The sequence below is a fragment of the Ambystoma mexicanum genome, chromosome 8, assembly GCF_040938575.1.
Source record: "Ambystoma mexicanum isolate Mex_15411 chromosome 8, UKY_AmexF1_1, whole genome shotgun sequence".
Lineage (NCBI taxonomy): Eukaryota > Metazoa > Chordata > Amphibia > Caudata > Ambystomatidae > Ambystoma > Ambystoma mexicanum.
In genome coordinates this window covers 1,666,530,504-1,666,556,885 of record NC_090929.1, presented here as the reverse complement: position 1 = coordinate 1,666,556,885, position 26,382 = coordinate 1,666,530,504, and the positions used below count along the sequence as shown (strand labels likewise).

Below are 26,382 nucleotides of genomic sequence, written 5' to 3'. Positions count from 1 at the left end.
TTTAGAGGGGACGGGGGTGGGAGTGTTGATGCTAAGTATACAGAATAGCTACATGCTGAAGAGGATAAGCCTGGAAGGATGCTTGTGTGGCTGTGCAGTAGAGAAGAGGGAAATAATTTGTGCCATTGACGACACGAGTGGGTGGGTGCGCAGAATGCAGGCTGAGATAAATGTGGTGTATTCGCTGATTTTGATAAGAACCTCTACTGCCAAAAGGAGGTTGGCAACTATAATGAAATGGAAGAGGTACTGTCCCAGATTGAGTTGCCGTCCTTAGACTTGGAGAGGACAGAGATACTTGATGTCCCGCTCACGGTAGAAGAAATACATGAGACCATTAGGGCACTCCCCACGGGTAAAACACCGGGAGCGGATTGGCTGCCGGGAGAGTTCTACAAAGAATACTTAAGAGGTGTTGGAGCCCAGGCTGTTGGAACGGTTTGAGGAAGCCTTTGAGAGGTAGTTTACGAGAATCTGTTATCATACCAGTTCTGAAGCCCGGGAAGTCTCGTTCCCAGTGCAGCTGTTACAGACCTCTCTCTATGATAAATATAGACTGTAAAATCCTCACTGCTATCCTTGCTAACCATCTGCAGAAGATAATAGGTACGTTAATACATCAAGATCAGACAGGTTTCATCCGGGTAGAAATACGTCCTGGAATCTGAGGAGATTACACTTATAGACTGCACTAATTTGGTGACGAGAGTTGTGCAGTGGCTTACCTCAATGCAATAAAAGTGTTCGATTCTGTCCGGTGGGATTGGCTCTATACAGTGCTGGGGCAATGTGGCATATACACTGCTCTCTTTCAGGCTCCCTGCAGCTGCCTCTTCTCCCTCGCTCATCCCGGATTTTCTGTTTGCAATCCAGGAGTGGTGTGCCACCAATGATCTCTGCCTTAATGCCAGTAAAACAAATCCTCCTTATCGGATCACCAGCTCCATCCTTTCCTCCCACTCTCTGGCCGCCTACCCTGGGGCCTCTTGCTATTCTCAGCAGGGAGGCTATGAACCTCTGGGTCACCTTCAACTGCACACTCCTTCTCTCCTCACATCTTGGATGTCTCGAAGAAGTCAAACTACCTGCTGCACCTCCTCAGAGGTATTCTTCCTTTTCTTACTTTCCCCCAGAAGCTCACTGTCTCCAGAGCTCTGGTCCTCTCTAGGCTGGATTACTGCAACAGCCCCTTTCAAAATCTACCTGCCTCTACTCTCCGTCCTCTACAACTCATCCAGACTGCAAGACTGGTCCTTGGCCTCAAGCCCAGGGATCGTATCCCTCCAGCACTGAAATATCTTCATTGGCTCCCAGTGGCGGCAAGTTCAAGACCCTCTGCATCGTTCACAAGGCTTTCTGGGGCCAGGGACCACAATACCTCAAACTCTCTCTACCAAGATATCTACCTACTATGGCCCTCCGCTCCAACTCCTTGAGGATGAGTCGCTTCTCCAAACAACGAGTTGGGGGCAGATGATCTTCAGCTGGTGCCTCCCTCTGGAACAGTCTACCTGCCTCTCTGAAACTTGGGCAGAACCAGCTCTGGTTCCGGAAGCACCTACAGACCTTCCTCTTTGCTTTTGCCTTCTCTCTTCCTCTTACCTGCTGATCTCCTGTCTGATCCACACACTGGTCACCTGGCCACCCTCTGAATTCAGCCACAGGTCCCTGCTTGTCCAAGTGAAACCTGCACTCCCTCTTGGCAACCCCTGCACTTGTGGTCTGTATCTGTAACCCTACAGTCCCCTCTCCAGCACTTATTAGATACTTGTTGTCTGCACTTCTGAGCACCCGCACTTGCCACCCGTTGGCTGCGCTACTGGTTTCCTTTTTCTGTTGCCTTGCACTTCTCCATCCTCATCCCCCCCACACTCCTCCCCTCCCTGTTCCCTTGCACGATCAGAAAGTCACTAGGTCTAGTAAGATAGTGGTTTTTGTCCTCCCTCCGTTTCCCCTCCCCGTCCTCTTGTCGCGCCTTGAAATACTTGTGTATAGGCGCGTTATAAATGCCATATCATAGGACTGGGAGTCCTCCAGTGATTACAGCTGATCTGTAGGGCACTGAAAGCTAGGGTACGGACGGGGACGCATATTTCTAAGAGTTGGGAACTGAAGAAGGCTACAGGGATACCCCCTGTCTCCCATGCTGTTTATTTTTCCCTTGGAATCTCTGGCAGTATTCCTGAGGGCGGAATATGCAGATGGGTGCATCACTGTGAAGGATACAAACCATTTGCATATTTTTGCCCAGTATATGGGCTATTGACTTTGCATACGCTGGTTTGTCGGCGCCCTCATGCCTCAGGGTTAATGGTGCGCGGTATAAATAAAATAAAATGTCATAACGATTTATGCAGACGACATGTTGCTTTACCTAGAGAACCTTGCGGATAACATTCCTGGTGTGCTAGACGTGTTGGATGGGTATGCACAAATCTCTGGAATACACATCAGTAAAGAAAAGCCTGGTTTGTTCTCGTTCGGTAATCAGCATGGTTGAGAAGTAGGACAACTGCCAACTCTAGGGCGGAAATGGACACCGCAAACATTTAGATACCAGGGTGTAAATATCTGGCATGATCCTGGGGATGAGAGAAAAATACACAAGCCGCAACGGATCGTCGTGGCAGAATGGTGCAGTTCTGGAAGAAGTTGCAACTGTCAATGACTTGCAGAGCGGCGTTGATTAAGATGGTGGCGCTTCCGCGTGTACTATACCACTTGGTGAACATCCCATATGATATGCCTGGTTGGTTCTTCTAGAAGCAAGCAGTACTATGAAGGACTTCCTCAGGGGTGGAAAAAGGAATAGGATTGCATTGCGTACCTTGCAAAGAGATTATACACACAGAGGAATTAGGGTGCCTGACCTGGAGCTATATTATATTTCGGGATAATTGCAGTTTGCTGTAGAGTGGCTGGCGGATAAAGCCTTGTTAGGTACCCAGCTGTTACAACCCTGGGTGGAGCCCTTTTGTCTGAAAGAAATACTCTGGGTAAATGGGTGAAGTTTGCTATAGGATCCACATGTGTCAACTCTCAGTAGGAAGACATGGAAGAGGGCATGGAAACTCATGGGTAATGACAGCCCTTACTCCCAACACATCCACCTAGCAGCAATGGGGGGTGGTGAGGTTGAGGGGTGGGGGCGTGAGTTTAGAAAGGCTATGGGGATGCATTGGGAGGATAAAGGGGTGGCCACGGTGGGAGATCTAATGCAGGAGGGACGATTGGCGGACTTCAGGTATTTCTGACGGGCAATTCCTGTTGCACATGCACTTAAGTCCAGAAGATGGTGGGAAAATGGCCAAAGGTGCAAAATGGGATTGAAAACAACATCACCTTAGAGGTTATTTACGATACAACCGAGGGAGGCCACGTGATTTCCAGACTGTACAAATTACTGCTGGGTCGGCGGGAAAATGCAACACAGAGTGTGAGGGGGCTAGGAAGGGGACCTATGCAGATTGGTCTCTGACACAATGGACTAGGGCTCTCCTTTACACAAGACAGGTCTTGCAGAACGGCAGTTTTAAAACCTGTGCATTTGTACCCAACGCATTGCACGTACATGACTCGGTATAGAATATCCTTGCCGGTGGCCACCAGGGGGCACGCTGATGTAGTCCGCTTAGCCCGGCGTGACTCTCTCGCTTGAAGGACCGGCAAAATCGATCGAGCCCCCGCCAGAGAGATGGAACTACGGCGGTACAAGACACAATTAAAAGCCTTATTGACGCAGGATACAGAAAAGAAACTCCTGTTCCTGAAACAGAAATATCATGAGAGGGGGGACCGAGCAGGTAAGATCCTGGCATGGAGATTGAGGGAAGAGAAAAAGAGGAGGACCATCTGGCCCATTAGGACGGAGGATAAAAGGTGCCTACATGACGTCCAGAGTGTAGGGAGTGCATTGGTAGAATACTATAGAACCCTCTGTTCGTCAGAATGGGCGGGGCACGAATCCCAAATTGACAAATTTCTGGAAAGGCTACCATTCCCGGGTTTCCCCAAAGTAGCAGCAGTAACTTTAGCCGGGTTCCATAACCGTGGAGGAAGTCACGCGAGCAACAGCAGGAATTAAATCGGGGACCGCACCTGGGGAGGATGGGTTTACGATAAAATTCTACATATTATTTAAATCCCTACTGGCTCTGCATTTAGTGAGGGTATTTAAATGCGTGCTTGGGGTGTGATCCCCTCCCCCCCACGATGAAGGCGGCAATCAGTGATCCCAAAGGAAGGGAAGGACCCCACTAGATGCTCCTCTTATAGGCCTATTTCTCCTCTTAATGCAGACGTTAAGATACTAGCGAAAGTTCTGGGAACGAGACTGGAGAGAGGGATGCCACTCCTAGTGCATGGGGACCAAGTGGGATTCATTAGGGGACGACAAGGATCAGATAATATCAGGAAAAAAAAAAAATCAACCCGATTCACGGGGCGCAGGTGGGAGGGTTGGATACCTGCCTAGTGACGTTGGACTCGGAAAAGGCCTTTTATAGGGTCGAGTGGCCTTTCATGACGAGGGTGGTGGGGAGGATGGGGCTGGGAGCAAACTTTTTTAAATGGTTGGCAGCATTATATAACAAGCCTAGGGCAAAGGTTTGGCTAAATGGGGGACTCACGGAGGCTTTTGAAATTTCGAGAGGGACCAGGCAGGGATGTCCTTGCTCCCTGCTCCTATACGCCCTCGCCATGGAGCCGTTGGCGATTGCAACTGATATTATGGGCTATTTATAACGTGCTTAATACCCAGAGGTTTCTAAGCTCGGACCTGGGGATCGAACCTGTGATGCTCCGTGTCATCTTGCTTCGAAGGCGAGCAGGTTGCCCCTAAGCTATCCTTCCGAGAACTAATTTACTCAATTAGAGTAAATGAACAGTTCAAGCGTATTGTGGGGCGTGAACTTAGTGTAAAATGTCCCTATTTGCTGACGATATACTGGCCTACCTAACGAATATACAGGTTTCCCTCCCAGCGCTAATGGCCCAGATAGTGGAATATGGTCGCCTCTCGGGGCTTAAAATCAGTCCGTGATCATGCCGTTACTGACACGGAGCCCCCGTCCCATGTACGGTAAAGAGCTACCATGGCATGCGGTTAACCAGAGTAGCATTCAATACTTGGGCATATGGGTGACAAGGAATTTAGGAGAGATGGTGGCGGCAAACTATAATCCCTTTCGTGCCCAGCTCCCTGCTGACCTGAAGCGGTGGCTCCCTCTGATACTAACCTGGTATGGAAGAATGAACTCCATAAAAATGAATGTCCTCCGCAGACTGCTATATCCGTTTGCATCCATCCCAAGCCAGCTCTTGTTTTTCTCAGAAGTTACAGAAGAGCTTCGAAGATTCATATGGGGAAACACCTGTATTACAAGGCGGTACAAATCAGGGGGATGCTGGAGCATATGAGGGAAGATCTGAGGACCTATTTGACCTACCTGGAAGATCTCGCAGTGCACCCTTTGTCATCGACTACTTTTGGTCCCCGGCCGGATCAGTACCAGAACGCATTCGGTCCCATCCCACATTAGAAGTCTTCTGGTCAGTCTGGCGGGATTCTAGGGATACACAGGACTATACATCGTGGTATCCCCTATGTAATCACTATGTCCCGGGAGGATAGCTCAGAGGAAACATGCTCACCTTGGAAATAGAATGGATAGGTAGATGAGTGGGTTCGAAAAAAGTCCTGTGCGCTAAATGTCCACCTTCAAAGAGAACGTTAGGGTCCGACAGGCAGCGTTCTCTCCACAAGGCCCACCCAAACAAGGACCTGACTATAATACAATTCTGACTAAGGTTTGAAAAGCAGTAAAACGTGCACTGTCCATAAGTTAATACTAAAGAGAAGTGAAAGTGTCAATAATCGTATTCCAAGAAAATGTACTGTAAATCAATTTATTCCGAGGAATTCAACCTTGGAAGCAAGACGACAGAGTGACACAGATTCTATCCCCAGGTCCGCGCTTAGAAACCTCTGGGTATTAAGCGTGTTATAAATAACCTATCATAAATAAATAATAATAATAATTTAGCACTTATATAGCGCTACGAACCCTCAGGTATCTGAGCGCTGCTTATTATTACCCACGCTGTGTGGTGCTCATTTATCGACCTCGGAAGGATGAAAGGCTGAGGTTGGCCCCGCCGGGATTCGAACCTGCGTTAGCAGGCTCTGCACGGATGTCAAAGCGAGCGCTCTACTCGCTGTGCCACTTGACCGGCTATTTGCTCCCCCATTTGAGCTTGGGCGCAAGTGTTTCATGCATTCGCAGAAATGGTCTTGAGAGGGTGGGACAACTCTTTGAGGATGGGTGCTTCCATGAATGGGGTATGGTGCGGGATATGCTGGGAGGGGACGCAATCTCCATATTTGAATATATCCGCATTAAGGGAATCTGCACAGACCCAAAGTGGGAGGGCGGGGTGGCTAGGGAACCAACACTAGTGGCAAAAAGTCCTAGAGCAAGCAGTGACAAGGAAGGGAATATTGTCCAAACTGTATATGAACGAGACCTGTTTAGAGGGGAGACATACCTTCCAGAAATATTGGGTGGAGTTAGTGGGTGCAGAGATTACAGAGGAGGAGTGGTCACGGATATATAAAAGGTGGTCTTTCAGGGAGGGCTGTTCACCTCCACAATAGAACACAACTTTAAGCTGTTAATGGGATGGCACAGAGATCCGGTGAAACTGTCCAGGATGTTTCCGGGAGCATCCCCGTTGTGCCCTAGGGGGTGCGCGAACCGGTGGACCCTGGCCCACATGTGGTGGCGATGCACCAAGGTAGAAATGTATTGGAAAGAGGTGTTGAGCTGGATGGAAGAGGTGACAGGGATAGGGCTGGGCCTGTCCCACTGCAGCTGTTAAGGCTCCCGCAGAAAAATAGGGAAGAACTTAGACTTCCGAAGATTGTTTATTGCCCAATGCTGGAAAAACGAAACGCTCCCTAAGAAAGGGGAGTGTGAGGGAAAAAGTGCAAAGCATGATGGTGATGGAGAGGCTCACTGCGGTGGTGAATGATCAAGAGACTGGACTATTTTTCCTAAAAAGGGTTATTCATGTTTATTGTCACTTTGAAAATGTCTGGTTCTCTTTATAAAAGCCAATAAAATCAAGTTTAAAAAAACAAGTATATCCTTGATTCCAGGTGCGGGCACACAGTGCTGTCCTATATGTGAGGAAGAAGGTGCAGGATTGCTACAGATGTTCTGGACCTGTCCAGTTATTAAAACATTTTGGACATCCATCGAGGATAAAAGTAGCCATGGGAGGGGGGGGGGGATCGAGATGCATGAATGGCCACCAGAGGCCTGCTTACTAGGTAGGTTTCCCTGGCGGAAAGGGAGAGGTGGTAGAGTTAAGCATACTGCACATTTGACGAAAATGAAAGACTATTTGTATATTAGCAAAGCGCAGGCTAGCCATCGCCTGGAAGGCGGCAGCGGGCCCCAATATTCGCGTATGGTGGCCTGACCTGAAGAAGTGTGCAATTGCAGAGACAGAGGTTTGGCATAGTGCGAAGCGCAAAGGCTTAAGAGAGGCAAGCGTGGATGTAGTGTCCTGGAATATGCTCACACAGGAGATGGTAATTACCAATTAAGGAACAGAAAGTGCAGGACACAGGGTTTCGCTCCTGGACAGGAAAAGGGTAATCTCCGTCTCCCTCGTGAAATAATGCCATGGGGAAACACAGAGCAGCATGGGGCATTGATGGTATGGAGTTTAATATGTTAAGGTGCAGAATGTAAAGTCGGTATGCAATGGGTCCGCTTTGAGGGTTTAGAACAGCTGAGAGGTCGAATCCTCCCATTCCGATCGGGAATCATTTGTCGACCCTGCATGTGTAATACCCTGTGGACTTGACCCTTGCTATAGTATATGAACTTGTGCACTCACAAGAAGTTTGAGCAGCTGTTGGACTCTATGCAAAACTATGTAGACTCATACATTCTGCGATATTTCGCAGGTCTCACAAACAATGTGTAAAATGACAATTATACTACCCAAACCTATAAAGTGCATATTTACAATAACCTAAAACTTGTATGTGTATGACAACAAACACTCTATAATCCATTGACAAAGAAAAACTCATCCTTGGTTAGGATATAGCACCAATCAAAAGAAAACAAAGTCCTATGTTGACAAATAAGTAAATGTTCTTATAGCTGTTGTCTATAAATGTAGACTCTTGCGGTTCTAGGTCAAATGTTCGAATGACCAAAGGGTCGAAGTTTTTATTTTTTTAAAACAACTTTTTTTTTACAATACAAAACCCCCCCCAAAAAAAAAATATATATATATATATATATATATATATATATATATATATTTTTTTTTTTATTTTTTTTTTTATTTTTTTTTTAAATTCGACCCTGTGGTTTTCGGTCCTATTACCTCGACCCTTTGGTCATTCGATCATTTTGGTGTCGAACCGTTGACCGGACACCAACTCTTGCTGGTCTGAGTAATCACTCTCCGCCTTGGCCTTACATATCTCAATCCCCATGTTGGAATCAGGATTTTCGTCAGGGGCTGTTATATTGCGAGTGGTGCGTGTTACCCCTCTTCGGCTGGAGTCTTCAAGACTACCAATTAGTGTCAGCTTGAATATAACAAATAGGTTACTGTTGTTCAATGAAATGTACCAGTTGAAGTGACAAGTCCCTAGGACTTACATGAGAACACTCGCAGGTGTCTGCTAAGAGCATATACTCCTCATTCTAGTGCGAGGACCCTTCTTCTCTTACAAATGCCCCTTAAATCAGTAGCGCTTGTCCTGAAAAACGCCTCCCAGTTCCAATTACTGTGTGTGGTTACCGAACAGACTTGGTGGGAAGTAGGCATGTGACATAGTAAACTGAGAATCCTAGATCTGATTCTGATGGAAAATTACTTTTGGCCAAACATTTCTGAACCTAATCACAGCTAAGGTTTATGCACAATGGACTAGAATGAAAAGAAGCTGGAATCTGTTGCAGCCCGTTCAACTCTTTAGCGGTACTAGGCATGGATGCACTTTATCCCCATTGCTCCGAATTTAGAAAGAACAAATGGCTAAATAGATACAAATGAATGGGGAAACTAGGAGTTTGAAGCAGAGGGGCGCTCTGTGAGCAGATGATCTGCTGTTCTATATGTTGAACAGCAGAGCTATAATTCCCAAAACTGTAAATATTTTGAAGGGATTTAGGACAAGATCAGCCTTCCCGATAAAGCGGAACAAATCTACTGCTGGGTAAAATATTTCAGAGTGCTGTGATACTATAAATTCACTGCACACAGATTATAGATTTCCATGGGAGGACCACTCCCCAGAATACTGAGGTTTAATTTATCGAAATCACCCTATGGAATATTCAAGAATACTACCTCCAAACACTTCTGGGAAATGAAGAAAGATATGGACAGATGAACGGTAGCACCCAAACGAATAGTTTGCAAATTGATGGTATGGTAAATCTGTCTGAATTCAGCCAGTACCATTCGATCGCTTGTAAACTATCAAATTGGGGAATCGCTACCAAACATGGGGTGCAGGGTTCACCGGGGTGGGGCGGGTCCCTCGCTCCCCATGTTTGGTAGTGGTTGCTTTTCGGGGCAGCGGGGGCGTCCCTTGGAGGCAGGGGATGAAAAAAAAAAGTCAGACCCTGCAGCGTCGGAACCAACCCGCGTAGGAGGGACAGATCCGAGGCCGCAGGGTCAGAAGATGAGCGGACGCCAAAAACGTAAGTAGTGGGTGGGTGGGGGAATGTATTGGGGACCGCGGGGGGGTGTAAGTTTGGCTGGATTTGGCCACGGCAAAAAGGTCTTCACGGCCGAATTGACCGCGGTCAATTTGGCCGCAAACAATTGTGCCACGGCCAAATCGTATACATAGAGTAGACTGAAAGTTTCAGGCAAATCTATGCCATTAATATGAATGCCTTCCCGAGACAATGGTACTTCTTTCAGGCGATCCCCACTTCAGTTAGTAAAGAGGACTTACTGCAATTACAGGCGGCATATTCAGATTTATATGGAAAGGGAAGACATGTAGGGATGCTCGCAAGGTTTAATGGGATCAATATGGGGTGGTGGCTTAGAGGTCCTCGATATACAGAGATGTGTCATGGCAAAACAACTGTCTCTCTTGATGGACTAGATGGGTAACAGATAAAAAAAAAAAGAAAAGTTAAGCATCAGATAATTGTCTGCAATCTTTTGGTCTCTCTGGCCAGTATAGTGAACAGGGAGCGTACCCATGGGAAATTCAGCGTATATCACATGAAGAGCCGCAGCTTGCCGACCCCTGGCCTAGTGCAATCTGTAACCTCACTCCCCTTAAAAGGCTTCCCTTTTTATCACCCAAAGACACTACGGATGGCAGGCTGTTAAGGTGCTCCAACTCAGGCCAACATAAATGGGATATCCGGGAGCTCAGATTCTCCGACAAGTACGTCAGCTGAAGTTCAATTGGAAATTTGAGTCCTACGCCCCCACTTCCAAACATTGTATTGAGACAAAATTTCTGAATGGGTAAAGGGAGGACTGACAAAATCACCCCAACTATACCAACGTGGGCCCACCCTTTTGACCCTGAGAAACTCAAGTTAGCCTTTGACCTGACAGAGGGACATCAAATATAAAATTGGCTCACTAGCTGGTCAACGTAGGATCTGGGTGCTCGAGCAGTACTTGTCCAATAACTCTAGGTCCAAAAAAGGTATCAAGATGTTATAAAGAACATAGAGGTCGATGGCCCCCCCTTATAATTGTATATGCTGTAATGGGAACTTGATCTGGGTGTAGATTTTCCTGGAGGGTTTGTGGCAGTGACTTTAGCAAAGGACAAATAAGGAATCACAGAATGCTACAATAAAGGAGCCCATACGGTATACCTTAGGTGGTGTGTAACCAACAGCGGTCGTGCTAAATCTTTCCAAACATATCATAACTACATTGGAGAGATTGTGGGGAAACTGCAAATCTAAACACACATGTAGTCAAGTGCCCAGTGCCTGAAACTACTGGTCAGCAACAGCAATAAAAATAAAGGTGCATCACTAGGTGTGTATTACCATTGGAGCCTCCAGTACTACACCTAAAAGAAACAAGGACGAGGCTGGAGCATATCCAATGTCTGCTCCAAGGGCTGCCTTGTTGACAGATCTTCTTAGTGCTGCCAGGACAGCCCCTGCAAAAAGTCTGGGAAGTAGGAGGTTGTTTTCCATGTGAAATTTCAGGGGACAACAACTTTTAATGACTATATACAAAAGCAAGGGGAGGGGAGCAGCCTCGACCCAACAGCCATGTTAAAACCGATCAACTGACCGCATAGGTACGAACATTTTAGCATGCACTGTTCCGGACACCAAACAAAACTCTGAAATACAAGCATTTAACACATTACAATGGAAAACATTACAGGCAGAGAATCCTGTTTCAAATGCACGTAGAATGGAAACCATACACGTTTGTTCAACATAATAGTTCTCGTTTGTGGGTATTTTTATTATGACACTTCAGTTTCTGGAATAATCATGTATTTAGTATCAAGGCACTTATGGAGGATTTGATTTGTTGAATAACCAATTTGAACGGGTCGAGTGGTGCTTAGAATAATCCTGTACATGCCGATACTAGATGGGCTTTGTTGAAGAATTGTGTGGCTGGTTTGGATTGCGACCCTGGATTTGTCATTGCCTGAAGTCTTAATGTTTGACTGGATATATCTTGTTCCATGGTGATTAACTAAATCGTCCCAGGTCCAAGTCATCAGGACCTTTTTCCTCATCCGCAAAGATTATCCCAAATTCACAACGACAGCCACGGATAAACTAATATTTTAATCAGAACTTATTATGCAACTATCAATGACTTACAGTGAAAGCACAGTACACATGTGAAATGATGGCTCCTTCAAGCACTTACCAGAGTTGAACACCTCCTCCAAATTGACAGAGTCCAGCACACTGAATGGCATCCAGATCTCCTTGCTCTCTACCTGCTTGCAGTAAAACCAGTGTGGCTGGACCGGCTCATACTGGTTCTGCAGGAAAAGAGGAGGGGGTGCATGCACCAGGGGACCAGCAGGTCTTGGCGTCTGCTGCGCCTGCATTGGTGGAGGCGGTGGCATCAATGGTGGTGTATGAGAAGGCTGGGGGGGGGAAAAAATGCAAAACACTTCAGTCAGTATTTCACCTCTAACCAGCCACTTAGGAGACATTGGAGGGATAGCAGAAAATACAAGGACAGCGGTTGTGGTCTCACTTGCTGGTATTAGTCTATGTCTGGACAAGCAGCAAATAACACAAGTGAGTACTGTGGTAAGCCAGATATAGGAGACAAAGACATGACTCAAACACCTTTACTAGAAAGCTCAAGGAATAATCTTCTCTCATCATTATCGCCAAGGTGAAATCATTACACTATAAAACAATAAAAAGGCTGCTCATCAATAGGTCACAACATAATTAAAGTCCTTGGTCCAAACCCTAAAATGACCCATTACTAACATACTCTTGGGAGAAAGAAGATAGAAAACAACTATGCTGGTGCTTTTCTCACAGTTACTTAACTCAGGGGACATTAGACAAGGTGGGTTTCTGAACCCCACCCACTGGTGCATGAAGTCTCTGAAGACTTAAGTAAGGGGTCTTCTCTTCACAACAAACTTAGAGTCTAGTTCAATGGAAAGCATCTTTTCAAATAAACAATATGTCAAACAAGTTTGTTCAATAAGGCCTCTGCCAGTTACCTGCATTTACCCAGTCTCCAGGTATATTGGAGTTTGTTCTTTAGGTCTTGGAAAGGCAACTTCCAAGAATACAGATCTCAGAGGTTTCCTGGGTCTTCAGCCTCAGGTAGGCAGTGGGCTTCTTCAGCCCCACTCATGTTAGTTTCACTTAGGATATGGGTCCCTCTTGGCCCTGCTGCTCATTGGTTAACCCCTTGTGGGCTATGGCCGTCAGCGGCCCCTGCAGTTTGTGATACAGTTCTCGTAGGTTGTTTGCATTTCTCTTTGGCCTCGGGTAGGCCATGTGCCTTCTTTACCCCGGTCGGAGGTGGCTTTCCACAGGCAAAAGGAGTTTATCGCCCCTTTAGGTCCCCCCCATTTTCCCTTTGTGCGCTATGGGTCTTCCTGACCAAGATGGTTACTTGACTGATCTCTCGCAGGCTACAGGCGTCGAGGGCCCTCCTGGTTTCGCAGTTCATCCGTTATGGACGATAAAGAGTCTACCGCCTCTTCGGTTGCTTGTTTCGGCCCTCGTGGGCTATGGGCTCTTCTAGCCCCGGACTATTCTCGATTTGCCCCTCGCGGGCTACAGGCTCTTTTCTAAGCCCGGCAGATTCTGGATTTGCCCCTTCTCTGGCCCTGGTAATTCTTCGATTCGGGTGATCTTCTCCATGTGGTAATTGGTGGTCTCAGCATTTGCCTGCATTGGCGGGGGCGTGCTCCCTGCCTGAGGGGTCCTGTGATGCTTAGAGACTCAGTTTTCGTCAGGGCTCCAACGTCCTTCTTCCTCCTCGGCGTACGTCTTGCGCGGGACTCCTCCCTTGCTCGGCTCCACTCGCGTGAGATTTGTCCTGCTCAGCAGATGTTCTCTTCCGTTTGGCTGTTCATCCGTGGATTGGAAAAAAAACGACCTGGTTAGTCCAGGTGTTCATTCAAAGGCAGACATTTTCCTGGATTGGTACAGGGAAAAGAACAACTTGTGTTATCTAATAGTGATTAGAAACTGATCCAGTACCAGCTATATGTTGAATGTATCTTTCACTTTGTTAATCAACCACTTGATTGTTAATGACGAAATCCTATGTTTTTTTATGTGATGATCTAGTAAGATCCTTTTGTATTTACTTAGCATTTGTGTGATGATTGTTATTGTGTGTTTTACTAATTCTTAATGTGTATTAATTTAACATTTATATACGGGTTTCTTTGGAACCTATTTGGTTGTGCAACCTGTTTTTTTAGCTCTGTCTCATATATAATTTGATGCGTTTCCCTTCCCGGGCATAGACAGAGTAGACACTTTTTCCAACCTGTCTGGTGGACTAGTGACTACCGGGATTCCTTCCCTATTAACAGTGTTCATTCAAAGGCAGCACCATATCCAGGACAGAAACCAAGCCTCTCAACTTATACTGGCTCTGTACATAATGGTCCTGCTTAGTCCCCATATACACTACAAGTATGTCGGACTCCAAGGGAAGGGGAGAGGGGATGTTGCTGTCATTAGGTCATTCCCTGTCCCCAGAATGAGAATCTGGGTCACCCCCAGTGGGATCTCCTTGCCCTGATCCCAGGGAGGGTGTTGCGTAGTGGGCCCTCCTCTCTAGTCGCCTAAGAGGGAGGCTGCCCCCGCACCCTGTGGAGGATGGACAAACCTCCTGGATTCATTACAGTACACAACTGTAAACCAGTGTTACGCTCACCTGGTTCCCACAGGGGCGTGGATCGGACCCGGACAGCTGCGGTCTCCACCAACGTGATGCGTAGTGAAGAGATGACAGTCTGGACTGGCCCGCCTAATCTAGTTTCCTGGACTCGTAGAAGTATTCTCCTGCAAGTGGAGAAAGGGATTTAGCCACCCGTGGACTTTAGTGATGCCCCCCCCCCCCCCCCCCAACTGTTCTCGTTCTCCCCACTAATCACCTCCGATATCCCCTCTTGGTAACCTCACCTTATGTTTTTAAATGATGAGCTCTCCATCCTGCATGGCATGCAGGGGTGCGTAGATACCGGTTACTTCACTGGTTTGAAGGTACTGGAGGAGTTCCGGAGGAATATTGACTCCGGTGTCTATAAAGTTCAAAGAGTTCAATATGTCCGATGTTCACTCTTGTTCCATTCCCTCGTTAGGTTGCAGCTGGGTCCAAAAGAATATTGCCTGGAGGCAGCTGATGGCGTTCAGGCAAGAGTCTGTATTACCAAACACTGTCCGGTAAAAGTTGCATGAGTTTAACTTGCTGTTTTCTATCCCTTTATAGGTGCGGCACAGAAAGATGCAGCGAATTAAAGGATAATACCTCCGGTGGTAAAGCAGGTAAGCCTATGGTGGCAAAGAGATTGTCTTTGTCGGTTTCCTCGGCTCACCTTGAGATTCCTTTTGTGTTCCCCCGCAGGTGCTGGGTTTCGACGAAGAAAATGATGGAGGCAGTGCAGAGTTGAAAGATGCGGTGGACTGGTGAGTATAACGCGGCGCTGATGCTGGCGAAGCGACGCGTGCTGAAATAATGTCTTTTCCAGGCTCGGAGATGTGCTGGGTCCGGAATCAGGTAAGGAATCAAATAATGTCCGTGATCTAACCTCTTCTCCTTTCTTTTCCTTTTGTCTAGGTCCACAGAGGTCGCCAAACAGTCGATCGCGGGCGACTAGTAGCTCGCCTGAGCCTTTTCAGTCGCCCGCGCTGAAGATACCGAAAAATAAACATTTATCCTAAGTTATATTATTAATGGTGCGTTTTGCAGCTATTTTCCATGTTCAGGATCCGAACCCTGGTCGCCCCAATTGCGGGCGGGGAGCTTGGCTGCTGTGCCACATGGAGCTGCTTGTGAATCCACTGACAAATGTCAGTATCACGTTATGCTTCTGCAGGCCGCCTGTAGTACCACAGTTGGCCTTTTGCGCCCCCACGACAGTCTTGCTTAAGCAAGCTGCTCTTGTTTGCCAGAGATGTTGGAGGGGCTGGGGCAGGATCAGGATCATTGTGACCACGCAATGAAAATATCACAGTAGCCGCTCGCCTGGAAATGTTCAAAATAATATTTAGAATATGGTACAATTTCTTTTATGTGGCTTCTTTCCAAATTCCACATTGTACATTTCCCCTTTAAATCACTTCCATGACATAGGTACACCCACTTTTAGTACATTAAGCGATCCATAGACACGCTGTACAGTAGAAGCCTACCAGGGTAGCTCAGCAGGTTGACAGACCGATGCTGAGATGTTATATATTCAAAACTACAGGTTGTTAATTGTATGACTTTTTGCAATGCCTTATAAAAAAAGTGCTATACAATGTGTTTGGCCAGGGTATGGGTTGGGCTGGTTGCTTGCTTATATTCAGGGCTGAGGTGGGGATATTTCTGCCCCTGTAGTGAAAATCAAAAGTTGGCACCCATGAACGCACAGTTTAATTTTCTAAAAACTGCTATCAGCATAACAGAAGCATTTATTTGTGATTAACCAGTTTGACAAGCATTTAAAATCTTTATAAATATAACTTGTACTAAAACACAGAGTGGCACCCAAATAATGATAATGATGTGTTATTTATATAGCGCCTTTATCCAAAGAGCTTTACAGAGCACATATTTACATGCAATATCACCCAACTGAAATTGGTACTCATTTATCGACCTCAGAAGGATGAAAGGATGTGTTGGCTTTGCCGGGACTTTGACCTGCAGATCACGCTCAGATCGCAGCAGCGAGCGCTCAACCCGCTGAGCTATTGTACCGGCAAATAACGGAGTATGTGTGGTGTCTGACAAAAAAAACATTTCAAAGAAAACTCGTGAATGCAAGCAGCATTTTTCAATTTGGAAATTACTTTTTTTTTTATGGAAGTGTGAAATGCACATTTGGAAAACAATAGTGTGCCTAGCATGTAGAAAGCCTGCATAAAACGCAAAGGAAGGGGCACAAAAATTGCAGGATATTTGTGTGGAAGTCCAACAAATATCTGTCTTTTTGAGACAGCTACCAATAAATAATAATGCAATAAAGAGGTTTTTGAAGTCCTTAATATATTCGTGAAGGCATATGCTATTCCATCTGTTTAAAGAGGGGAAATAATGGAGCCAAAAAAAATTTGGTGAAAATTCTGAGGTTTCTAAATATCCCCACCCCGATATCGCCCGCTAGTAGCTCTCCACTGTTGGCCTCCACTACAAGTAGCTCTAGCTAACGTAAAGGTTGGAGACCCCCCTGGTCTAGGAGCTTCGGATTCGAGGCGGGCGTGGCAGAAGACTGGATGCTGACTTGCAGACACGGTGAGCGTTACGCTGCTGGATGCAGAATAACACAAAGCATGAGCTGCTGCTCGGGCGTGGTTTAAATAGCCTACAAAGTAGTCCCAGGTAAGAAGTTTCCCCAGAACCACGCCGGAGTAAAAAATAATCCCTGTAATAAAATAGTCCCATCCAGGCCTCACGTTGGCTTGGACTCATTTGCAGCATGGTCTGCATAAGGCAAGTAAAGACTATCAGCCTGGCGCCAATGGCGCCAGGACTTAATCCAAACAGCCCCCAGCTGGGGCTGTTGGGGTTTTAATGAGTATCTGGATGCCAGCTCCCGGGGCTGATAGACTCGATCCGGATGCCCTGGGGTAGGCATCATGACAACCAGACATTTTCCACGCTGCCGGAGGCCTAACAACCTAAACCATTGTTTTGCTTCTTCCAGCATCCATCATTTCCAGTGTGGTGAAAAAAACGTTTAACAGTAACGCTCACCGAATAAGGCAGTTACAGAATCAACTTGCCCACTTTTCCTCTGCCTGCAGCCCTCCTAAAGAACAATCTGTCACATACTAACAAACCTTCCAGTACAATGTCATGGGATTAAGAGTGACAGGCCAAGCAACAACACAGTCAGCCGACATCCCCACAATCATCACTACAGATGTTTTTGTGTAAAGCACAGTCCAGTCAGTGGTGTAGGGAAGGCATGGGATCACAAGTATGAATGACACTGACACAATGGATACAATTTGTAAAAAGGTTATTGAAAATGTTGGGGGCGGGGGAGGCGGGTCGGAGAAAATCCTAATTAGCTCTATAATGAAGATGGGAGTAGTCTGGACCATCAAACATTAAAACAGAACAGTCCTAGTGGCGTCAGTCAAATCAAAATGGCCTATGCTAACAAAACTTAATGCCTGCACAGTTATGTTATGTTATCTCTTCTTATAAAGCGCACGGTCACCCAAAGGTATCATGGCCCTAACTCTTATATAAAAAGTGTAAAAGGAGAAATGTATGCAAAAGGAAAAATCAGTGATTGTATTTCTAACATAAAATTCACAAAGGTCCCCCTCTGCCGGGTTCAGACCTCTCACATCACAGTTCAACAAAATCTTGCAAGGGGGGCTCCCTTCCCCAAGTTTATTGTACTTCGTGTCTCCCTCATTCGTGCTCAGACCCCTTTCGAATGTGCGTGGCACTTTTACCAGACCACCGCAGGACCACTTTGACTCAAAGTTCACAGTTACTTTCACTAAATTTGCGTTTGCTGTCGGTCTGCTTTATAACTGCAAACAATGTATCCTTTTTACTCCAAAGTTCATTCACAGGTCTGCCTTTCTTCAAATCTCATCCTCAAGCGTGCAGCCTTCACTTGTGATATAATGTTGCTACTTAATTCCCTTTAACACACCGATCTCGGGTCCCTTGCCAGCTCACTGGCTGTGTGCGCTCATTTCTTGTTTTTCTATTTTTAATTCACGAGTCAAGGTTAGTACCACAGGCTTGGCCTCGCTTCCCCAACTCTGCAGTTCACCCAGGAGGGTCGCTGGCATCCTTGAAGCACAATGCAATCTTCACTTATGGGATCTGGCTGTCTCCAGGTGTCTTTCGCTGTCTGTCGGAGGTAGCCACCTCTAGTAGGGAAACCTTGGGGGTTTTTGGCCCGCTGCTCTCATCCCATGGTCTGTTGCTCTGCTCCAGTCGGTGTGCCCTAATCCCAGAAGTTCTGCTCGTGTTTCACCTTGCTCAGAGTTCATCTTTAGGCTTTGCCTGTTATTCATGTAAGGAGAGCCAATTGATATCAGGTGTATAGTGCCTGACCCGTTTAACAGGACATGTCCAGTACGATGTGTTAGTTTGGGTGCTCTCAGTCATCCACTTCCTCTGCCCAGTGTTTGTGTAAGGGGGCAGGGGTTTCAGACTTCGGAAAATCCTATAAAATAGGATGGGGTAGAAGATTAAAAAGAGGGGGGTGGGGGGGAATACCGGGTCTCACCATCGGTGCTTCACCCCTACTCCCCAAAGACCCCTCACCCAGGTGATCCACCCTCACTGGTCCACCCCCAGAGTCTGGATCCAAAAGGAGATGGCCGTGCCCTGGACACCTGAGAGATCGATCCCCAGGGACTAGCGGGTAAGACACCCTCTGGTTTCTCACAGTACCAAATAATAATCATTCAACAAGACAAAAGCACCATTTCACTTAACCAATAAAATAACCTCTTTGCAATAGTATCCAGTGGTAGACTGTCCCTGTAGGAAAGTGGGATTGCCCGATTAAGTCGATTTAGACTGTGCCTCACCTTAGGGCTGGGGTGTGGGCATGCCACTTTGGCCACACCAGTCTGATGGTGGGAGTTACGAACAAAAGGCCACCGGAGGCAGGAACTGCAGGTGTGATGTCAGGTGTTGGAATAGGAAGTCAAAATAAATAAAACGAGTAATAAGAGGAGAATCAAGGTAAAAGTAGAGAATGATTGGCTGCAGGGGGGGGGGGGAGAGTGAGGCTGCAAAGGTAGGTAGGAGGAAGGAGTTTATGCCAACAGGCAGAGTGGTTGCAAGAAGGATGAGTAAAAGGGAGTTGTAGATTGTGGGCCTCAGAATGCAGAAGTAGGGAGTGGCATGTTGTAGGAATGAAAGCCTTTTTCTTTAAATAAAAACATTTTAATAGAAAGGGGGTTGATGAGAGAGGGGGGGCATAAGGCAATGGGCTACGTTTTTGATGGATGGAGGGCAGGTGAAGGTCAGATCAAAATACACCTGTGATGGGCATCCACACTAGACAGACAAGTAATGGCAGAGAAGATCTATACTCCAAGAGAGTGAGACAGCCATTTAATGGCGATGGTGCCCCGGGTTCTAGGGACTACCTTGATGAAGAATATCACCTTTATTGCATTGCAGTGTGGAGGCTCCTTGAATCACTGTTAGTGCTTTACATGCTGCAGAGTCATTCTGCGTTACTGGCATGAAAACGTGCGATTTGCGCTCTTGGCTTTCAAGGCAACGTCTTTCACTAGATGGAAAATTCGAAGCAAGAGTGTAAGACAGCTAAACTAAGGATAACGTCTGTCCTGCAAAGACGTTTCCGCACACTCCGACCTGCTCTGGTGTTCTGAAAGGTCCAGGCTCACAATCAGCAGCACTTGGCTTTTTAATTCCCCTTCCACGGTGTTCCACAGAAATAAATGCAGGTATATTTGAGTATAACCACTGGGTCACTTGCCACATTGAGCATCATAATAGCAGAACCCTAGAGTAGCAAGCATAATCTTACACAATTGGTAGCACATTGGAATATGTAGACACTCAAAGATAGATCAAATGTAAATAGGCATAGGATGGCAATATGCTAGTATTTCATATCAACAATTCTATTTAATATCTTGACACTAATATGTGCCAGTTCAAGAGCCTATGCCCTGGCACAGTTTTCAAATGTATAGGTCATTCCTACTAGCGTAACATTGTTGATGTGTGTTTTGTCCAGTGGGGCACACTTTATTAATTAGGCTCTGCGCCTTCTGTAGTACAACTATTAGCTTGCTGTGCATTTCAGTATTTTGCATTACTTCACACACATTTCATTAAGGATTTGCTACTACAGAGAGATATTGCTCCTGGAGACTGAAGCCGGGGCAAAATATTCATGTTGCAAGCCACTAGCCAGGCTTGAAAAGTTACACGCCCCTCAACCCCCCCGGCAGTTATCCACATACACACAGAACAGGCTTTATTGCTCGCCATAAGTTAGTGATCACTCACAAAAGGCGAATGGAGAATGAAAATTTTGAGCCCTGTATGAAGTATTAGAATATTTTATTTAGGGCTCACACTTTGCACTCACTGGCTAGTGATAGTCAACTCTTGGCGAGGAAGAACAGTGTGTTGCTTGTATGGGTATGAGGGGGCAAGTGACTTTTTATGGCTGGTTAGTAGCTTGCAAACTACATTTTTAGGGGGCAGGGGATATGATACATGATATGTCTTTTATAACAAGCCTGTACACAAGTGTTTCTAGGCGCGACAAGACAAGTGAGGGAACACAGAGGGGAAAGAAGAAACGATCTTACTCGGTCTTGTGTCATTCAGATAGAGCAAGTGTGAGGGAGGGGAGAAAAGGGAAGTGTCAGGGGAGGGAAAGGGGAAGTGCAATCGGGGCAACGTAGCTCTGGGTAAGTGGAGGTAAGGAGAGGCCCTTTAAGTTGCTGAAAGGGGCCCTTTAAATAATGGGTTACTGGAAAGTACAAAAGTGATAAAATGCATTTATTAAGAGCAGGCATATACAAGAAAACACCATTTCAATGCGCTGAAACACAGAACTGAAGAATATTAAACATAAAAACATTAAATAAAAACAGGTGAAGCCACCAATTAGGACAATGAAGTCACTTAACTAGCAAGCAAATAACGTTTCAGCTTATTCTTGAAAGACGTTAACAATGTGCACTTTAATGTTTAATGCATGAGCGTTAAAGAGAGGGCTACCCTTTACCGTAAGCATTTGCCCGCTCGATGCAACTCTCTGAAAACTGTTCTTTTAATCTAGCTGCCAAACTTGACCGGACTGGCCGTCAAGGTACATACCACTCTACCAGTTTATGCAGGTAGAGTGCAGCAGTCCCACTGAGCATCTTCCATATTGGAGTAACGACTCGAAATTGAGCCAGCCAAGAGACAGTGAAGTTGAGGAAACGTGGTCCAACGTCATCAAAAGAGGCAGCCTCTGTGAGAGTAATATGGAACCATCGTACGAGACATTGTATACCCCTTTTTCTTTTGAAGATACAACACCCATACCCACTGCCTTAATGGCATATTGTCACACCTCCTCATCCACCTAGGAAGGGTACTGAAAACCTTTTCACAAGATCTGTAGGCAACCTGTCAAAATCGGACTTGCTTTTTAAGACTCATGAAAACACCTTCTCAGACTACCCACAAACTAACCAGAACAGGCTTGCCCTTAAAGATCACTGAAAGCAATTACTGGGACTTTACATGCAAGTCGTCAAGAATGGACATCCATTCCCATAAATACGTGAATACTGTGTCGAGGAGGACGAGCCAAGTAATGCAGATCAATGGAGGCCAAGAGCACAAGCTACGCTCTCGTTGTTGCGAGTGCATACCAGTGGCTGGGAAATTTAAACTGCCAATGTAGTGGACAAAGGTGCACTGCTTGCAGGAGAACGCTGCTCCTCTCGGTACGGACCGAGACCATGATGCTGGAGAGTGTTCCGTGGAGCAAACAGACTCGCGGACAAGGAAAAGGGAAGGTGACCGATTGAGAACATGCTGCGGGAATCCCAGATGCCGACGGAAAGCTTCTGGACGTTTGCAGGTGTTGGAAGGCAGCCCCTGCCTTCCTGAAGCTGAAATGACGCAGAAGAGCTCAGCAGGAACTGCAAGAGGTGGAGAAGCAAAAAAACAGGAGGTGAGAATAAAGGAACGCCAAACTACCATCACCACCGGCTAGCCGTGTGAGAGATGGAATATACCAGCAAGAGCCGGTGAGTCCACTCAATGGAAGCAGGGACACCAGAGCGTATTGGCAGCCATGGCAAACCCAAATATTGTTAATGAAGCACATGAAAGAGCAAGTGAACATTCAAGAGACTTTCAGGTTTTTGAGTGTATGCAATACACATAAGAGAAGCCCTGGCAGGATAGTATACCAAGCAGATACAGTACAAGATAAAGAACATAAGAGACTATCAAGTTTGGAAGTGTGCGTGGAACCCACATGAGAAAAGACCTGGTAGGAGAGTATACAAGGCAGATGCAAATGCGTATGGCAAAGACCCGGCAGGAAAGTATACCAGGCATTGTCAAGCTGGGCAGTGTGCAAAATATATTGCGCCAAGAAGTCCTAAGAAGAGTACATCAGGACTAGGAAAATGCTGTGGAAATATATTTTAAAAAGAGATAAAACCTGGAAGGAGAGTATAGCATGTAGCCTAACATGATAAAGACAAAGAGCCACGTTATTTTGTGTACCAGTTGTGTTGTTGATCAAGAGAAACTCACGGAACCGATCTCCTTGACTATAAAACAGAGTGAAGAGAAATCCAGTGTGTGGGATATATTTACCCACTCGGCAGTACTTCCCCCACCTCACCAAGCAGCACTTCAGCAGAATCAGCAAAACAGCTGTGCTGGCTCCTGTGAGCACCATTGCCACACACCAAAACTGCGTTTTTGCGACGACAAAAAGATGGCTGCACCATAAAACTTGTAAGACTTATCTTTGCGACAGGACTTTACAAAAATGTGAAAAGTTATCAGTTTAAATGTGATTTTATGGGCTTTCATTTAAGACGTCTTAGACTTCACTGACACATGGGGAAAAGAAATGGCAGAGAATTGGGTATTATAAAGGAAGGTATCCATGATGCCATTGCGAATTTTAACACCAATATGCCTAATAATAATCTATACACGTGTAAAGTCCTAGGATTTTAAGTAATATAATTCTCACTGAAAAGCCCAAAAAACTGGTAGAAGGGCGAAACAAGGTCCCACAACCGTGAGGATTGGACTGCTATGCTCTACATACAATGGGCCTCATTAGGACCCAGGCGGATTTCGCGGTGCTAAATGCACCGCGAAGCACGGCGGAAAGCCGTCGATAGCGCCATGGGGGTTGGCGGATTTACCGCCCCATTCCGACCTCGGCGGAGCGGTAAATCCCCAATCCCCATTCTGCCCTTCCCCATTCCCATTCTTGCCCCATAGGGTATAATGGGAGTGGGGAAGGAGTTAATTACGCCACCGTAAAATACGGTGGCGTAATTAACAACGAGGTCCCGTAGCGCCATGGTTTTCTCCGCCTGGTAAAACCAGGCGGAGAAAACCTCCATGGCGCTAAGGGAACTCGTAGTACGGCGGACGGGTCCGCCGCGATTAGCGCTGGCGGAAACCCACTCCGCCTGGGTCCTAATGAGGCCCAATATGTAATCTGCCCATGTGATTTGGTAAAGTGCCATAAATGTGTAAATTAGGTTATGACTGATTTTTGCAAAAAAGTACTGTGGGGTGGATTTTTACCTCATAAAATGCAACCTCAAACTGGGACTCCTCCTCGAGGAGGCAACCAACATTGATTGTCCTATATGCTTCTTGGAGGTAGGCTTAGCTCAGTTCTGCCCACCAATAATTCTGTGATGTCACCATGCTCTATAAATAAGAGTGGTTGACAGAGCTCCACATTCTCGCTCCTGAATGTCCAGCGCCTGCGTTCCTATCTTCCACATTCATCCTGCCAGACTTCCACTACAAGGCCAAAGCAAAGCTGACCAGATTTCACTGCCAGGCCAAAGCATAGCTGACTCCACTCTAGCAAAGGCCTAGATTAAGAAAGATCACACTAAAATCCCATTAAACAGGGGAAAGGCTGTGGTACCTTAGCATCCCGAGACCAGGCCAGCTTGTCCACTACCTGTGCCATCCAGCGACCTGAATTGCCCAGCTGCACTTGCCATCCAGTGACCAGACCTTGCCCAGCTGCCTTTTGCCAAGAGACTCCGCTACCTGGTGACCCGAGCGGTGTAGTGACCAGAACCCCGTTGACTGTTCAAAAATTCCCAAACCCAAGCATGGACTGCGAGTATCCCACATCCCATAACACATAGTCTACCCCATCTTGACCCTTTGTCTTTGTTCCACTCTCTAAGCCACCCTCTCCATATCCTGATAACTTGTCCAACTGTCAGAATTCTGTGCTCTTGCCCTTGATCTCCAAGCGTTAGCGCCACTCTTCATTTCTATCTTGCATAGATCATAAGTAATTTGTGATATTTTGTTTAAATTAATACATTTTCCCTAAAGAAAAGGGGTACACTGCATTAAGGGTTACAAATGCAGCGTAACTTTTATATTCACAGGTGGCGTTCCTCTTTTCTTAGCCAAGAAATTTAGTTTAAGTAAAATGTGTCTTTCATTTTAAAACAGATTCTCTTTTTCACTGCTGTATTTTCCTAAAAAGAACCTCACTCTAGCTGGCGAATTGAGAGAGCTTTGGAAGGTAGAGGCCTATTTTCACCTCTATATTGTCCCTGTGATATTATCTTTCCTCCAGAGGGGGGCGTGGCTAACTGGCCATGGAATAGGACGTGCTGCGTGAGGAGCTCCTGATGATCCGACTCTATTTTTGCCAAAGTTACCCGTTGAAACTGCAACGAGCGCCTAGAACTTCGGGGATCAGGTGTCGGAAGCCGCAGGCCAAGTGAAGTTCACTGGAGAAGTTCATAGTCCCCGGGATTCGTGAGATATACATATTTTTGTTGGTGCGACTGTGTGGCCGCTTCGGCACCAAGATGGCGGCTAACAAAGGAAAGGCCTCCGAGGAGAAACGAAACTGATTCCCCGGAACTGCGGGACATGGCTGCGGTAAATTGCCTGGAGGAATAGTACGACAGGGAGATATGGCGGAGTGTTCGAACTAGCACCATGAGAGCGCCCGGCCTGGCATACGCTAATGGAGCCTCGGCGAGCTGACCGCAGGAGGAGATAACATTGGATGCTTGGGCGACGAGGCCTACAGAAGTTGAATGGGGAGTGTGAGGCCATAGCCCATCCGTAAGACAATTCGAAGTGCCATCTCGAATGTGAGTTAGGGGACCTGGGAGCCAGACCATTGTCGGACCGAGGACAGTGCAACAGCTGCACTAAGGCGGAGGCGTACAGGAGTGGAGGGCAGCGCCATGTCGGCGAAAGGGTTGAGAACCAAGACTAAGCAACCCACGATGGAGACTTCACAAAAACGCAACGGACCCCCTCAACATCGGTGCAGAGCATGGTCGTGACCCCTGCGGAAGACGCCCCCGAAGGGGACAAGCACCAGATCCTGGAGGCTATAACGGGACTGAGTGCTAAATGGGACTTCGCAATGGCGGACCTACGCACAGCTCTAGAGAATAAGATCGATGCTGTAGGTACGGAACTCACCCTGCTACGTCAAGATGTTAGGGCACTTGCAGAAAGGACCAGCGGTCTGGAAAGTGGGGTGAAGATTAATACCGATGTTAGCACGAGCAATGCGAAGGAGATTCATGTCTTAAAACAACAGGTTGCCAACCTGGAAAATCGTGTGGAAGAGGCAGAAGGAAGAGCGAGGAGGAACAACATTCGCGTGGTTGGCCTTCCGGAGGGGGAAGAAGGCCAAGACCCCACAAACTATGTCGAAAACATGATCCTACAAGGGATCGGAGCCGGGAATCTTTCGCAGGGATTTACGGTGGAGAGGGCGCACCGCGCCCTAATGAGGAAACCCCGGCCAGGGGCCCCGCCAAGACCGATCATCGCGAGGATCCTGAATTACAGGGACAGAGAAAAGATCCTCGAATATTTTCGTAAGGGTGGCACGATAGAGAGAGGATCCACCAACATCACAGCATACCCGGACTATAC

The 26,382-nt window shown here is 46.7% G+C and overlaps 1 protein-coding gene across 1 annotated transcript in view; it reads right to left on the bottom strand.

Annotated features, from left to right (window-relative positions):
- The window catches only part of SEC23IP (SEC23 interacting protein), a 449,917-nt gene that overhangs the window by 353,776 nt on the left and 69,759 nt on the right, over positions 1-26,382 (bottom strand). Inside the window, exon 3 of the mRNA XM_069611949.1 lies at positions 11,926-12,151. Coding sequence (XP_069468050.1) covers positions 11,926-12,151 — 226 coding nt within the window. The remainder of the gene's footprint in view (positions 1-11,925; positions 12,152-26,382) is intronic.